The sequence below is a fragment of the Scomber japonicus genome, chromosome 12 (genome assembly GCF_027409825.1).
Source record: "Scomber japonicus isolate fScoJap1 chromosome 12, fScoJap1.pri, whole genome shotgun sequence".
NCBI lineage: Eukaryota > Metazoa > Chordata > Actinopteri > Scombriformes > Scombridae > Scomber > Scomber japonicus.
In genome coordinates this window covers 14,392,170-14,408,696 of record NC_070589.1, presented here as the reverse complement: position 1 = coordinate 14,408,696, position 16,527 = coordinate 14,392,170, and the positions used below count along the sequence as shown (strand labels likewise).

The 16,527-nt window shown below is 41.0% G+C and overlaps 2 protein-coding genes across 2 annotated transcripts in view; one reads left to right on the top strand and one right to left on the bottom strand.

Moving 5' to 3' along the window:
- The window catches only part of dnah9l (dynein, axonemal, heavy polypeptide 9 like), a 37,903-nt gene extending 35,437 nt beyond the window's left edge, over positions 1–2,466 (top strand). The window contains exons 87-92 of the mRNA XM_053330692.1: positions 108–290; positions 545–727; positions 1,182–1,297; positions 1,757–1,869; positions 1,961–2,101; positions 2,219–2,466. Of these exons, the coding sequence (XP_053186667.1) occupies positions 108–290; positions 545–727; positions 1,182–1,297; positions 1,757–1,869; positions 1,961–2,101; positions 2,219–2,466 (984 nt within the window). The remainder of the gene's footprint in view (positions 1–107; positions 291–544; positions 728–1,181; positions 1,298–1,756; positions 1,870–1,960; positions 2,102–2,218) is intronic.
- Positions 2,467–3,297: 831 nt separating this feature from the next.
- Positions 3,298–14,853, bottom strand: LOC128369613 (mitogen-activated protein kinase kinase kinase 20-like). The gene is made up of 11 exons (XM_053330691.1): positions 14,692–14,853; positions 13,206–13,293; positions 11,642–11,743; positions 11,127–11,192; positions 10,936–10,964; positions 10,687–10,824; positions 9,697–9,783; positions 7,699–7,773; positions 7,467–7,573; positions 4,879–5,059; positions 3,298–4,772 (listed from the first exon to the last, which is right to left on the bottom strand). The coding sequence occupies exons 1-11, from the start codon at positions 14,848–14,850 to the stop codon at positions 3,822–3,824; spliced, it is 1,983 nt and encodes a 660-aa protein (XP_053186666.1). The 5' UTR covers positions 14,851–14,853; the 3' UTR covers positions 3,298–3,821.
- Positions 14,854–16,527: the final 1,674 nt, after the last annotated feature.

The window sequence follows — 16,527 nt, the reverse complement described above, 5'->3', positions numbered from 1 at the left end:
TCAAACCGTCCTATTGTTGAACTAACTGGTGTTATATGTACATATTTTATGACTAAATGACAATAATGAATGGATATCATTAAGTATTTACCTCCCCAAATGTTCAGGGCTACCATGATTTTATAGATGAGATGCTGCCCCATGAGAGCCCAGTGCATTATGGGTTGCATCCCAACGCAGAAATTGAGTTCCTGACTGTGACATCGGATAACCTTTTCCACACCCTGCTGGAGCTTCAGTCTCCTGATGCTGTGATGGGGGAGGGAGCCTCGCAGACCCTGGAGGAGAAGGTAGCGACACCTACATGTTCAGTTATTTCTGACTTCAGACTGAAGCTGGCAAACACATTAATATAGTGACCAACGCATTTACTCATACAAGCTCCTCTAACGACAAAATGTTAGAATCATTCACAATGGCAGCCGTTTTAGACAACTCTTAACTTTTAGAGAAACAGTAGAGAGGAGCTCATCACTGAATGTAGTTAACTGTAGAAAATGTCTTTCCTATGCTTTTATTGATTAATGGATCCATCAACCCTCAGGTGAAAACTATTTTAGATGAGGTGTTGGAGAAGTTACCAGAGGAGTACAATATGTCCGACATCACATCCAAGACAGCTGAACGGTCCCCGTACATCCTGGTCTGCTTCCAGGAGTGTGAGCGCATGAATACACTCATCTCTGAGATACGGCGCTCACTCAAGGAGCTTGACCTGGGACTCAAAGTATGCTTATACCTTTATGTATGTGTGTGTGTTTGTGCAGTGCAGCCCTGAACATGTAGACACTATCATTTTAATATATGGCATACCTTGGTGTGACTACTGTACACAAGTGAGACTGGCTGTGAGACAATTGATAGCTTACAAGCAGTGCTGGTTTTAATTTATGTGTTCCTCAAAATTAAGAATGCCATTCATGTTATTTTTTGTATGCTCACATATCCCTCCATTCAGCAAGGAAACTCTAAAAACAGAAGCTCAGAGGATCAAAAGGCTTCTTGTTTTGTAACTAGGTAGTCTCTATTGGCACCACAGAAACTCACCCTGCAGATTTCTGTCAAAAGGTGTAACATGAAGCAGCTGCCAGTGCACTAATAATTCAATGATGTTAAATTGTTAACTGTGGCACTTTGAATAGGTGTCGCTGTGATAATATAATATATTTTCTCGGTCAAAGGGGGAACTAGCAATTTCCTCAGAGATGGAGAAACTGCAGACATCTTTGTTCTTTGACAATGTGCCTGATACCTGGACCAAGCTGGCCTACCCCTCTACCTACAGCCTGGCTATATGGTGCGTTTGTGTGTGTGTCACTATGTCTGTAAGTGTGGAGTTTCTCCATATGAAGAAATGTAAGAATATAATTTATTACTTTTTGTTTTGTTATATTTTGTGTATGAGGGACTAGCAGCGAATACAGTTACTGTACTGTATTACTATTCATTGTGTAAAACACTGGATTATTTTTATATATCAACATTTGGTGCAATTGTCTGTGACCATATTTTGATATTTACTGTACACCATGATTATCAGTATAGCAGAACACACTTCATTGCACCATTAACATTAATTTTATTATTTTATATATATTATTTATTGTTATGTAATGAAATATACTTGTGAATATTGTGATATTAACATCATCTGTGTCTCCCAGCTCTGATGTGTTGTAATGATGTCATGTTTACAGTATATTAACATCTTCCTCTGTCTTCCTCCTGTGTGTGTGTGTGTGTGTGTGTGTGTCAGGTATAATGATGTGTTGCAGCGTTGTAAAGAGCTGGACAGCTGGACTCAGGACCTGTCTCTGCCCAGTGTTGTCTGGCTGTCGGGACTTTTTAACCCCCAGTCTTTCCTCACAGGTAACACATTGTTGCATTACAGGTATACACAAGCACACGTGTTTGTTTTTCACTCATTGTTAATCTTTTTTGTCATGTCCTTGCTTTCCAGCGGTGATGCAGTCTCTGGCCCGTAAGAACGAGTGGCCCCTGGATAAAGTGCACCTGACAGTGGATGTGACCAAGAAATTTAAGGAGGAGTTCAACCAGCCTGCCAGAGAAGGAGCATATGTATATGGACTTTACATGGAAGGTAGTCAGCCTAGTAGTAGATGCAGCATTAATTGATTTTACCCTGAACTCAACCAGAGCCTTCTTCTTTAACATGATGATCATCTTCCCACTCCTTTTTACCTGTGTCCCTCCACAGGTGCGCGGTGGGACACCCAGGCTGGGGTGATCACGGAGGCCCGTCTTAAGGATCTGACCCCATCCATGCCTGTCATCTCTGTCAGAGCTGTGCCCAACGACCGCCATGAGACAAGGAATATCTATGAGTGTCCACTCTACAAGACCAAGATCAGAGGACCCACATACGTATGGACTTTCAGCCTCAAAACCAGGGAGCGGCCTGCCAAGTGGGTCCTGGCAGGAGTGGCTCTGCTGCTCAGCGTGTGAGGAAGAGATTTATGGATCAAGATTTAGAGGTTTAGAGGAATCTTCTTTTCTTTAAATATATATATTTTTAGGTGTATTTATGATTTTATTATAGGAACAGTGGAGCGATGAGTAAAGGGAGAGAGTGATGGGGAGTGATATGTAACAAAGTCTGCAGCTGGATTTGAACTCTGGGTCTTACAGTTATATGGCATGCATTTTAACCAGTAGGTTACTGGGGCATGTTGGGAAGACAGGTGTGTACCATTTGTTACCATGGATTAGGTGTATAAGGTGTGTTCTAAGCTCTCATAACATAATATCTATCTATAAATAACAGGAACGTCTGTCTGTCTGTCTGTGTGTCTGTCTGTCTGTCTGTTATTCGCATATCTCTCAAACCGTTCATCTGATTGATTTCAAACGTGACAGGTGTCTTGCTACGGGCACAATTAAGTACAGTGTCAAGTTTGACGTTGTTTGGATTAGAAATGTAAAACACATAGATAAATCTATCGGTAAGAGAAGCACACAGCTCTGATAAGCGGCAACACAGAGCTATCAGGACGCTTTGCTCTCACACATGCTACATTAATAGTCGCACACACACACATACACGCGCAGTCACTCTCTAGCACGCACTCTTGCTTGCACGCTCCAGATTCCGGGAGACTGGATCTCGTTTGCGGGCGTCAGGGAGCTGCTATCAATATGCGGGAGAGTTGGGATGTCTGACTTTGCAGTAAAAACACACTCAAAAACAGATTTTGCACAGGCACTGCACTAGTATACATAAATAGGAGGATGGAGGGACTCTAGTAGAGCAAAATCACAGGAATGTAATCAGTTTCTTTTCTTTTTATTGAAAAAGGATAAAATATACAGAGAAAAAAAAATGCCAAAAATTCACACACTAGATCACAGTTAGAACTGATAACGTCAAAGCTTGTTTTGAACAAATCAAATCTGCAAACTACAAGATATAAGCAGGAGAAAAATATCAGACAGTGCTGCCTCGTTAGAGCGGCATTCAAGTGTGTTATTTTTGTAACACTTGTACCTCTTACAGTATGTTATGCAGCAGTTTTAATAGCACATTAAATTACACAGGTGAAGTCATTCTGACTACATGACAAGACAACCTCTAATTGTCTCGTTGCTCCTTCCCACTTCACAGTACGCATTTGTAGTATTCATTGCTTCAATAAAAAAAAAGAATATTTTAACAAGAGAAATGTGTGTATAATCAGCTATTTTTCAACTGGAGATTCTAATGCACATACTGTAGCTCAGATACTGTATGTGCGAACAAGTCGATCTTTCTAGTTTGGCCTCTGTGTGTGTCTTCTGTGCGTCTGTGTGTGCTAATGTGTCTTCTAGTCGCTGTCAGACCAATCGAGCTCCATCATGTCCATGGCCGCAGTAGCCATGTTGATTTTGGTTCCATGTCGCACACTGCAGCTCTTCACAGAGTTCTGATTGGATGAAGCCCGCATGCTCACCTGCACCCCTGACTGACCAATGACGCCCATTTCACCTCTTATCTTTTGGCTCACGGCCTCACTGACGTCACCTCTGACTCCCTGGACTACAACTCCCATGTCACTCCTGCGGCCCCTGACACCCACCTCACTCCTGACACCATGACCTACACCGTGGCCTACAACCTTCATGACGCCCAGGTCACCCATGTTCATGTTCATGTCCATGTCACCTAGTCTCTCCATATCCCCCATTTCATCTATGTCTAAGGACATCATGTCCCCCAAGCCGCCCAAACTCCCATGCAGACCTTTGAACATCCCCTCCATCCCTCTCTCATCCCCAACTTTTTCAATCTCCCATCCTGCCTCTTTCTCCCTCTCCCCCTCAGCTTCTCCGAACCCACCCGAGAAGCCTCGGACTATGGTGGTCACCCTGCTCCTCTGCATCCCTCCTCTCTCTCTGTCCCCCTCCTCCCACGTCCTCTCCTCCCTCTCCACCACACCACCTGGGAAGCTCCTGAGTGTCACCTGCACCCTTCCTCCCTCCATACTCCCACTGTCACTATCTCTCTCCCTCTGCCCCCAACCTTTCTCCTCCAGGGTTCCCTCTTCTTCCTCGTCATCCTCTCCGAACCTCCCCTGCAACCCTCGGAGCATGGCGTGCAGCCTCCCGCCGTCGAGAGAGCCCATCCCCCTGTCCAGCACTGTACTGCTTCCCCTTTCAGTTTCTCCGTTGCTGAGAGTGCGGAGAAGAGAGCTGACACCAGCACTGCTGACTGTTGCACTGTTGGAGTCCGAGCGGAAGAAAGAGCCGGAGGAACCAATGGACATCGGTGTGAAGAACTGATGAGGTCAGAGACAGAAAAGCCAAGAAAAGATTAGAACAAATCACAAAAATGTTTTATCTGTGCTGCACAGATTTTCTTTACTCTGTTCTACTTCTACTCACTGGTGAGATGTTTGAGCGCTCCATGAGTAGGGAGGTTGGACTGGGAGTCATATTGGACCTCTCCATCAGCCTCTCCTCCCACAGTTTGAGCCTCCTCTCCCTCTCCTCCAGTTCCTTCTCCTTGGAGTAAAGCTCCCTCTCCAGCTTCCGAAGGCGCTCCAGGGTCGACTCTATTTCACACCTGGAGTATTAATACAGACAGCAATCAGTGATCTGTTGTGACTTTTTCCATGCAGATGTGGCCAGCACAGAATAAATGACAGGTTCTATTTCAAAAAGCTGTTCAGACAGAATAAAATGAAAATTACCTAGTGTTGTGATGGCCATGCCCACAGCCACACAATTAAGGGCTGAATGTTTCAAACAGTGAACCCACATCATTACCACATGTTCACTTACTTTCTATTGCAGTCACATACATGACATAAAACACAGTTTGTTTGGTTGAGCAATTGTTTTGACAATACACTGGTTTTCTAGATGAAGCATGCACATTTAATTTACATTGTTTTGTCATATTACTAGTTTAGGTTAAGTTGTTTAAATTAATTTATCTTTGCCTTTGAGTTAGTTGGCTGCTGGTCTGATAAAAGATGGGGCTGAGAGTAGAGCCTTAGTTGTATGCAGAGGCCCAAGCTAGGGACCAGAAAAGAGCCCTGACAGCGTGGGGGAGGTTGTTAGGGTTTGTGTTGAGTTTTAGTTATTATCCATGTTGTCTTCCCTGCTTGTGTTTATTGGCTCGATTAGCCAGTATACAGTATATGTTTCTCTCATGTCTGATTCTGTTAGGTCTGTTAGTTGAGTAAACATCTTGTTTTCTAGGCCTTGTTTTTCAGTAGTATGTTTTGTTGACCTCTTTTTTTAAAGGGCGGTATGACTCTGCATCTTCATTGGGAAAGTGTTGAACTTCAAACCTGTGTTTCCTTGTGCCTTCACTGCTTTGGTCCATGACATTGGTCCATACAGTACATGTGCTAAACAGACTCCTTTACGCCTTTACTTTAGTCTTATTTATTGTGCACATAATCATGTGTGAAGCTGCAATCATTTTTTATCTATTTTATTTTATTTGTTTGGAAAGAAAATTCATAGTCAAGGCTAAGCCATCTTTTCTTGCTTGAATTCTGCAAATCTAACAAGTCCTGTGTCCCAAATTCCTTAATACATACAAACTCAAAACTGAGTCAATTAAAATGACATTTTTCCTTGACTTTTGTTTTTGTTTATTTGTTTTTTTATAACATCTCATTTTAATAAATTCAGTTTTGAAGGATAAAAAATTCTGCCTGCAGCCTTGGAGCACCAATTAAACTGTAACACTGTGTTATGGTTTTTTTGGGAGTTTTTTGGTAGATTATTCTGGAGCTGTCTCACAATCTCAATTTGTTTTAATTTAATTTAATTTAATTTTTAATTTATTAAAAAGTGCTGCACATGAACAACACCCTCAAATCAAGATTTTCTAAATATAAATTATGTAACGTATGTATACTGAATACACTACACATTATGAATTTGGTTATAGCTACCAATTATTACTTAAATATTTGAATTATTATGAAATTATTATATTTTAAATATTCTTTTTTCCTATATCAGACTAGATGACATAGTTTTCTCCTTCTATTTCCTAAAGACAAAAATATAACTTGTCATCAGTGTAAAATGTGTCCAGCTGTAGTACCGTCTTCTACCACAAGAGGTCTCTGTGGGGACTGAGTGACAGTACATGAAGCCGCATTCACAAACACAATCAACTCTCACAGCAACTAAATATAGCCAGGGATCTGACGCACAGCCATACCTCCTCCTGTGTTCCTTCCATACCTCCCTATTCATTCATCCCGCCCCTTCACCTCCCTCACTGACTCCACCCACCCCCTTCTTTCCTCCCCCTTTCCTTGTTCAACTTTTTCCACCCGTACACAAAACTTCACTCAGAATTGATTGCCTCGCTGTACTCATGTTAAATATGCACAGAATCTCGCACCTTCTCTCCTCTGCTCCATCCCCCACCTCTCTCTCTCTCTCTCTCTCCCCATCTCACCCCTGTCATCTGTCCACTCTCGTTTCCCGCTGCCCTGTCCGTTTCTCTCTTGCTCAGTGTTTTCGATTTCACATGCACCTAATACATTTCTGTTCCACCCTGAACTTGTCGTCTTCAGCTCGTACTTGATTTCTGCCTTTACCTCTCCCCAGCCCCCCTCCTACTCCCACCTCTCTGTCTTTCTCCCCGTAGTGGAGTGAGGGCAGAGTGGAGGAGTATAGGAATCTCTTCCATGGACACTTTCCAGAGAGCTTATTATAGACTGAAGTAGAGTACAGGGTCACACATTCAGCTTCTCTCCTGAGCTTTAGAGTCCACAGAGCTGTGTGTATGTATGTGTGTGTGTGCTGGCACGTGTGACTATGCATATTGAGTTTTATATGGAGTACAGTGAACCATAGATTATATTTGTCATTCTGACAATAAAGAAAGACTTTCAATATCTACTCTTAGAAAATGACAGAAGACATTTCATGCTCAGACGCAATGCAGATACACTCAGTACTTTCTTTGCATTTGCATTGTGTGCGTGTATGTGTACCTCCACTGGTCCTTGTTGTGTAGGAAGGAGTTACACTGGTCCGGTAGCCTGCTGTCGTTGGCCATGGTCTCCAGGGTTACCATCACCTGCTTAAACTGCGGACGCTCCTGTAAGCACGTGTGTACACAAGACTTTCAATACAACAAGTGAGCCACAAGAAATGTTTAATAAATAATAATATAATAATATAAATAATAAATTCCTATTTGTATCCGTGATACCACGGGTTTACCTTTGGGTCTGCTTGCCAACATTTCCTCATCAGCTCTGCAAAACTTGCTGGACAGCTGGTGGGGATAGTCAGCCTCTAGATACCAAGATACACACAAACACACACAGAGGCCTTTACTTTTTGTCAGGAAGGCCATCTTGTTTTTTAAAGTAATTTAATCTATTTAACAAGAGAAAATAACATGTCTGTAAATTTTACATTTTTCTCTAGGGCATTAAATCTACTAGATAATCAACTAGAGTAATCTGGATCTGTCGATGGACAAAATTAAATGGCAACTGATAACTGATAAATTGTTAACGAAGCAATCAAAAATGTGTGGGGAAAAAAACATTTGTTAGATGTTGTTTTTCCTTATCTAAGTATTTTTTTCAGTTGAATTTTTGTGGCTTTTTATCATTTAATGACCTCACTGTGGGCCCCCAGAAAATAGTGAGGGGAATTAGTTGCAAGCTTCTTAAAAAAGAAGTTTGCAGCCATGCTAGCAGTTCTATGAGGCTGTACGGTAGCATTGTGACAAAAATCAGCAAGCTAACATGCAGATGTTTAGCAGATGTAATGTTTACCGTGTTCACCATCTTAGTGTGGCATGTAAGCTTGCTAACATTTGCTTGTTAGTAGTAAACACAAGGTACAGCTGAGACTGATGGGAACGTCATTAGTTATGCAGATAACTAAGACAAGGATCAAATTACCAAAATAATCAATCTATGACCAATTTAAATGTGACGTGATGATGGTACCATATTAAAAGTTGCTCAAAGTTATTCATCCTGAGGAAAACATATATGCACCAAATTTCATGCATATTTAATATCTAGCATTTGTCAAAACATTTCACTGTGCACCAAAAATGTCAAGCTGTCAAGAAGTGAGAGGATCACCAAAGTCATTAGGCTTCAGCCTCTGGACAACATGAATGTCCACAAATATTCATGGCACAATAGTATGGCTAACAACATGTTTAGCCATGATTTTAAAGGTTTTGACACCCCAAACCTCAGCTAATATGCTTCATCGGGATGTGCAGTGTGGTTCGATCAAGTTTGATTGACAATGGTCTGACAACATAAACAAATGCCCTGCATCTGCCATATCATTCTGATTCAAATATGGGTAAATCCTGATGGTGTTCAGACATAACATTATGAGACGGGGATGTTTTAACAAAACAGTTTTGTGTATATAAAAACTTAACATGTATATTGTGGTCAATCTGTTAATGGTGTAAATATTTGCCTTTCTGTAACATGTAGCAACAACACAGAGCCACACCATGCCACTGAGATAATGGCTCTCCATAAAAAAGATCCCATGGCAGCACCAAGGGTCTGAATGAGCCCAGACAGCTCCATAGTACAGTGCAGTTAATGGAAACTGTTTTCTCTGGGGATTAATCCTAAAATATCACCGACTGAGTGGAGAGAGGGCATGTAAGAGGGTCAGGAAGAGAAGTATAGCAATGGAGAGGAAAATCAGAGGGAGACTGGGAAAGAGAGAGAGAGAGTTATTTAGGGAGAGTATTTGGAGATTAGCCAACAGCTACGCAGGATTCATGTTCTCTGAGTTGTTTGTTGGCCCCCTGTGTGTGTGTGTGTCTGAGAGTGTGTGCGGCTGTTGAGGGGAATTCAAGCACGTCAATAACTGACAAATACACAGTATAACCATCATCCCCCACCTCCCATAAACCTCCTGAATCAACCTTCCTATCACTGCAATCTTTCTTCTTTACCCCTCTCTCTCTGTGTCTCTCTCGTAAAGGCTTTAGCCTAAGGGGGGGGGGGGGGGGGGGGGGGCTTGTCTGGCCGAGCTCCACTGCCTTACAAGAGCAGCGAACTGACATCAGGCCTAAAAATACCCAGCCTCAGCCTCACCAGCTCACAGTGGAAACCATGAGAGCATCGCATTGTTCCTCCAGCCTTCTCAAACTCTAGTGGGTCTGCAAGTTTACAATGTGTTCAGAAAGGTGTGCTCGTGTGTGTGTGTTTGTGTGTGTACCTCTTGTTTTTCCACCACCAGCCACGCAACCTGCAGCCCTTCAAAACCTTTGAAAGGAACTTCCCGAGTCAGCATCTCCCACAGCACCTAGATACAGAACAGACTGCACTGTTTCATTCAGACAAACATAAATACCTTGATGTAACATATTTTGGGGGTCTGTTTTTTATGGATTTTGAATTACTTTACAAATGACTACATATAAAATCAAGTCAGTCCAGTTCATCCCAGTTTCACAAACATAAAAAACTCCACTCCAGGTTTTACAGTAGATCCATAACTCAAACCAGGAATAGCAGCGTAAGTTCAGTAACAGGAATTATTTGTAATATATAATGTTGTAACTCCAGAGACAAGGCTAATGTTTTACCACATGTTGCCTACAATGATGTGGACTTTACAACACAGCTCTTAGACACAGTGGAGTCAGAAGATGTGTCTTGTGTGTGTGTGTGTGTGTGTGTGTGTGTGTGTGTGTGTTTCTCCGCTGTCCTCTGCAGTTGTCAACTACTTTCATATAACGTTAAGACAAAGTAACAAGTGAAGAGACCATTTCAATTTCAGTAATTGTAATTGCCTTAATCAGTTATACTACTAGTTACTGCAAAAAGTAGTAGAATTACAGTAACAGTATTCCCAACACTGCTGCTGATACCAGAGTTTCTATACTTTAAAATACCAAAACTTTGTCCTTTCTAATGCAAGAATAGAAGCCAAACTTCTCAAATGCTGAATGTTGTCTAAATAAAGCAGTCATACAAGAACTTTTCCTTAATAAAATACATTTGCAAAATTAGGATGTAAAATCAGAAACTGTTTGAATAAGTAAAAGGAATACTATTTGGACAAGTATGTGATGCCAGCTTTGAGTAATTAGCAGTTTCTGATATTACATTTCTGTTTTAAAAACCGAGATGTAACATCAAAAAGGATCTATTAGTAGTCTATTAGTGGTCTTACAAGACATTTATACATTAGAAACCAACCCACCACACCATAGGAGTAGGTGTCACAAGTCTCTGACACAGGCAGGCTCTGTATGACTTCAGGAGCCATCCAGGGGAAAGTGCCCACCACCGTCATGTGGGTGGTATGGGACAAGAACTTGGAAGCCCCAAAGTCACAAATCTGGAATACCAACAGAAAAGGAGAGAAAAGTGAAGAAACTCAAACATAACCCGTGTACCTGAACCCAAAGAACAATGCCAGTATGTGGTGTACCGTACAAGATCTACAAACCTTCAGTACTTTGTCTGCAGTCATGACCACTGGGAACGAGAGAAGCAGTCAAAAGCTGTGTGATAGTAAATGGTACTAAATATGGCTAACAGACAAACAGTAAAGAGAGCCAATGATCCCATGTACATGTTTACTGTAAGTACAGTAGTAGTAAACAAACAGATCAGACTATGGTTTAGATCAGGAGTTACCGTTCCGTGACTTGAGGTCTCTGTGGATGACTTTGACTGGAGCTTCTGCATGGAGGTAATGAATCCCTGGACAGAAAATGAGGGTCAATAACTGACTTTCATTCAGTTATTTATTTTGTTGTTTAATTTCTTAATTATTTATTTTATTGGGAGCTGCCTGGACTACAATTGAAGGCATAATCTAGCTATAATTTTTTTTTTTAAAGATTTTACTGGCATAGACGCCTTTATTCATCAGTAGATCAACAGGAAACATGGGAGAGAGGGGGGGGGGGTGACATGCAGCAAAGGACCTCCGATCGGGATTCGAACCGGGGTCGGCTGCGTATATGGCATGCGCTCTAACCACTCGCCCACCTGCACGCCATAATCTAGCTATAATCTGTGCAACAGGATGACTTCTGTACAAAGAATAATCCTTCTTTTATTTAATCTCATGTACATCCATATTAAAAGTTTATAATAAAAACCAGATACCAGACTGATTCAGTCTTTACACATTTTATCATTATTACCTTTGGCTATCTGTATGGCCCATGTCATGATCTGCTCCATGTCCATCTCCTCACTCTGCTCACTGGAAAGGTACTCATATAGAGACCCTCCACTAGCATATTCTGTAACACACACACACACACACACAAACAATGGTCATTATAGTCATGACAGGAGGACAATATGTATTCATCAGAGCCCGATCATATCAGTCAGTCAATATTATCAGCCGATATTGGCTTATCAACAATATATCAGTATTGGCGTATTTGTTGTCCAGTATGTGCTGATATATATGTAGCCTATATGTATATATATACACAATACATCAATTTTTTTTGTTATATAGGCAACATACTATGCATATCTTAATTGAAGTTTAATATCTATGTACATTTTTGTTCTATGTTTTTCATTTATAGGTATTTATAAATATTAAATTATAATTATTAAAATTACTGTTTCAGTGCACTGATGTCATGTTATATACATACACAGTTAGACATACACAAATATTTTAAACAGTACATTTTGAGACTTATTCTTAGGATCTATAAAACCTGCCTCCTGAAACAACAGTGCAGCTGCAGAAGATATCACTCCACTTGTTCAAAGTCTGTTTTACATGACTGACCTTTTTAACAAGTGATTATAAACATTGTAAACAAGTGAAATCAAATGAGCCTTATCCAATGTTTTTACTTGCCTGGACATTTGCAGTGCAGTTATATTCTATACCAATTCATGTTTTGAGAAAAATGACTAACTCCACACAGATTAAGATTAAAATCTTCTAAGCTTTTCCCATTTATTTCTTTGAGATTTACAAGAGTATTTAAAGAAGAATATACTAGCCAATCAAATGAGCATTTTGAGTAGAACAAGAAAAATCTGTCCCTAAAAATGGCTCCTACCATTTGCAAATTGCTAACAATTACATTGCACTCCAAAATCAAACATCTACCTCCTGAACAATTCTTCTCCATGCCTACTGTTTTACTGTTTTATTTATACTGAGTGTGACTTGCTTAGACTCAGCTGCAATGAGAATTGTCTGTAGTGGTGTGTCGGTGCTTTATCTTAACCATATGACCCCATTCAGGATTACAACAACGTCCAAACATGCTGGTCTCAGTTACAAATGTCCTGCCAGGAAACACCACAAGAACCAGCTCTCAGAGTATACACCGATACTTCAAAACACACACATAAACTCTGGTCCAAAACCATCTGAGCATGTGCTAAGAGTCTGTAGGTTTAGGATCAAATACACACTAGTGAAGCTCATATACAGACACGCACTTATGTAGTTTCATATGAGAGGGCAATCTGTCCGGACCCTGACCCCTTCATGCCTCACCTTAAACCATGACCTGGCTTTAACCTAATGTTACTTATAGCCACCAAGCCTTAACCCCTAAGAAAAGAACATAATTCATAATATTTAGAGCATTTTTTCATAAGATAAGTCTTATCTGAATGAAGTTAGGGATTAAACTTTATGTTCCTATGAGGACATCAGAGGGGATACATGAATCTCACAAACACACACAAGCACTAACACACACACACGTGGGGTCTGACCTGTGACAATGCCATAGTTGGGAGATTCCAGCACGGCTCCATAAAACTGAATGATGTTCTTATGACTCAGGACACTGAGAATCTCAGCCTGGACAAGGAGGCGAGCCAAGAGACAGAGAGAGAAACACAGAGATATGAACAACTTTATTAATAGTTTACAATGTGACACTGACAACGAAACATGACCTGTGAGAAAATAAAATGTAAATCTTTCTGAATGTGTTGTGAGTGTAAAAGTGCAGGACTTTGAATAGTTATTTAATTGTGAAGTTATTTCTAACAGCGTCTTCAGGATGCCTGACCTAAGGTCCTCAAACAAAGACCTTCCACACCGCTGTGACAAACATGCCATTAATCTGAACTGACATATAGGTCATACCCTCTCTGTATGTGGAATATGTAACTGTTGCCAAGCAACACAATAACTAACCAATAATTTGAAGAAAAAAAATGTACAAAATAAATGCAATTCAAAAACAAAATATTTTCTCACTAAAAAGTTGTTTCACTTTTATCCCCATTGTTTCCTCCACATTGTTTTTGCACAATTGGTTTTTCCATGTGTGAATGTGGTGTTGGTGCAAAGATCTCAGATTAGTTCATAAACAGCTCCCCTTTATGTTACAAGTTGCAGAAATAAATAAGACTTGTGTGACCGGCTTAGAAAGATACACTACATTGCAGTTCTCCCATGATCCGTCAACTAGTATTTACAAATGAAATGTACACACATTTTTTATGCATGTCTGCCAGCCCACCCGCCCTGCATGTGTTTGTGTGTGGATGTGAGAAAGTCTGTGTGAGAGAAATAAGTCAACAAATCAGTGTCTGTTACCTCTGCAGTTTTAAGTACAGTGGTTAACACATTTGACACAGTACATTTTATCCTTAAACTCAGCACTTTTTCTTCAGTACTTTTGAATTGTCTTTGTATTTATCTGTGCATGCTTTACATTACAATGTTTAAAGCTGTTGCCACAACAATAAGGTTGTACCCCCACTCACCCACAGGTCACTTTAACTTCTAACAGTTTCCTGACTCTGGGTCATGAACCTATGCCACTCTAGTATTAATAACATGGAAGGAAATTATGTTTGGATTACTGTTGAGGTCACACTCATGGAGAACCATTCGGCCTGCACTGCAATGCATAAAGCCAACATGACCACACACCTCGTCCTAACATACAATGGGAGGAACAAGGGAGTGCTGGCATGAATATCTGCTTCATCCACAAAAGAGTGGGAGGAGGAGGGGGACGAGGAGAGGTATGTTTAAGATAAACACATTTTCAATGGTGGAGGAGAATCTGGGAGATTAGTGAAACTAAGTCATGTTGAAGTTTGGAGCAGTAACCTGCCTCAGAGGAGAAACATTAAATGATAACAATGTTGGATCTTATTATTATGCTTGTGTGCGCCTCTGAAATATATGTCTTCTGCAGCAGTGTGTATCTGTGTGCATGTGCATGTGTCTCCCTCCTACCTCTTTGTCAATCTTCAAAAGCTTTTTCACAGCCACTTCCTTGTCCTGGGATATCCAGAGTGCTCTATAGACGCTCCCAAAGCTGCCTCCTCCACAGTTCTCATAGAAGAGCAGGTCCTCATGCTTTATCTGCACAAACGACGAGCCGGGAGACGACATGGCATACTGACTCACTCGCACACGAACACACACACAAACACAACACACACACACTCACTCTTCCCCAAAAGTGTGCACGCTCAGCCAACGCCACTGGGACCCAAAAGTATTCAGTCACCGAAGAACACAGAGCGAGTGAAGGATAAGAAATAAAGTGAGGCGGAGTAGTTTCCTCGACAGGGTCAGAGTGGATGTTGTCAGTCAGCAGAAGAGATTGTCAGAGAGAAGAAACCAGAAAGTGCTGGAAAGAGAGAGAGAAGTTTGCTCGCTGTGAGTCAGTAAAAGTCAGCTGAAGGCATAGCCCCGCTGTCACTACTCCACAAGGTATTGCATTGCCTGATAGTGGTGATCCAGTGTAACTGCAACGCAAAGCAGACACACACACACATGCATAGAGCGCAAAGATGAAGGGGAGGTGAGTATTTGAGTGTGTCAAAGTTACGGGTTTGCACTCAGTGTGCGCAGTCTGTCTGCAGCAGACACACTGTTCAAATATGGTCACTGGCATCCAGGGCATTCCTTCTTCCTGGATAACTGTGGCTATATAAAGCCCTTCACACACACATACACACACACACACACACACACACACACACACAGAGAGAGAGAGACACACACACACACAAGCCTATAGCGTGTCAGACACAGTAAATCAGTTAGCAACAAGGATGACTGCCACAGATACCTAAATCCATCTCTCACACACTCTGCGTCTAAAAACACTCACGCACACTCACCAGAGAAGCCAGGGGGTGATATTGTGTTACTCAACCGGACAGGAATGACCCAGTGACATCATCAAGCAGGATAGCCATGCTGACATCACTGTGTATGGACAGGTGAGATCAGCTACTGCATGGGAAGTTAGGACACTTCTCGGTTGTTACGAGTAATCAAGCGTAAGAGGAGACAACAGTGATTCACTGAATTAAAGAAATATGACTAAACGTCTGTTGGAAGCTCTCAAAAGCTGCTATGAATTATTACAACTCAGAGTACAAATGTGTTGGGTTAAATGAACATCTTCCTGATTTTTAAACTATTTAGAGTTTTACTGTTGGTTCTGGATCTGACTTCAAAACAGTACTACATAACAGGTCATCATGAATCACCAAAATTTAAAGGGTACTTTCCTCTGGGAAGCAAACAGCTTGCCTGCAGAAGTGGAAAGTTTGCTGTTAGGGTGATGTGAGAAAAAAGGTTATGAGCTTCATCAGATTTCTATGTAATCTGACTATAACTATTTTCTTGTGTTCAAAATTGATCATTTTAACTAAAAGTGCTGCTAAAGGAAGTTCACGTGATGACTCTAAAAAGAGAAAGATCTTATGATAAGCATAAATGCCACATGTTGCAGCGTGTACACAATGCACTCATATCTTGTGGACCACCACGCCAATATGTGTGTAAAACATTTTCCTTTTGTGATCACTGAAAGCAAAGTGAGATCTTCCATTCCTATTTTACAAATGTTATATTTACATTGTGATGAATAGATGATACAAGTAGTACATCAACATCCAAATACAACATCCAGGTTAACGTCCCACAATTTAGTATCACGCTTACATAAAAATACAGATTTAAAGAAAAATGGTCAATCAGTGCAACAGAGATAATGATTTGCAGAATTTCAGGTCCTTCTACAGGTCAGTCTCCAAAATGTACAGATGTTCC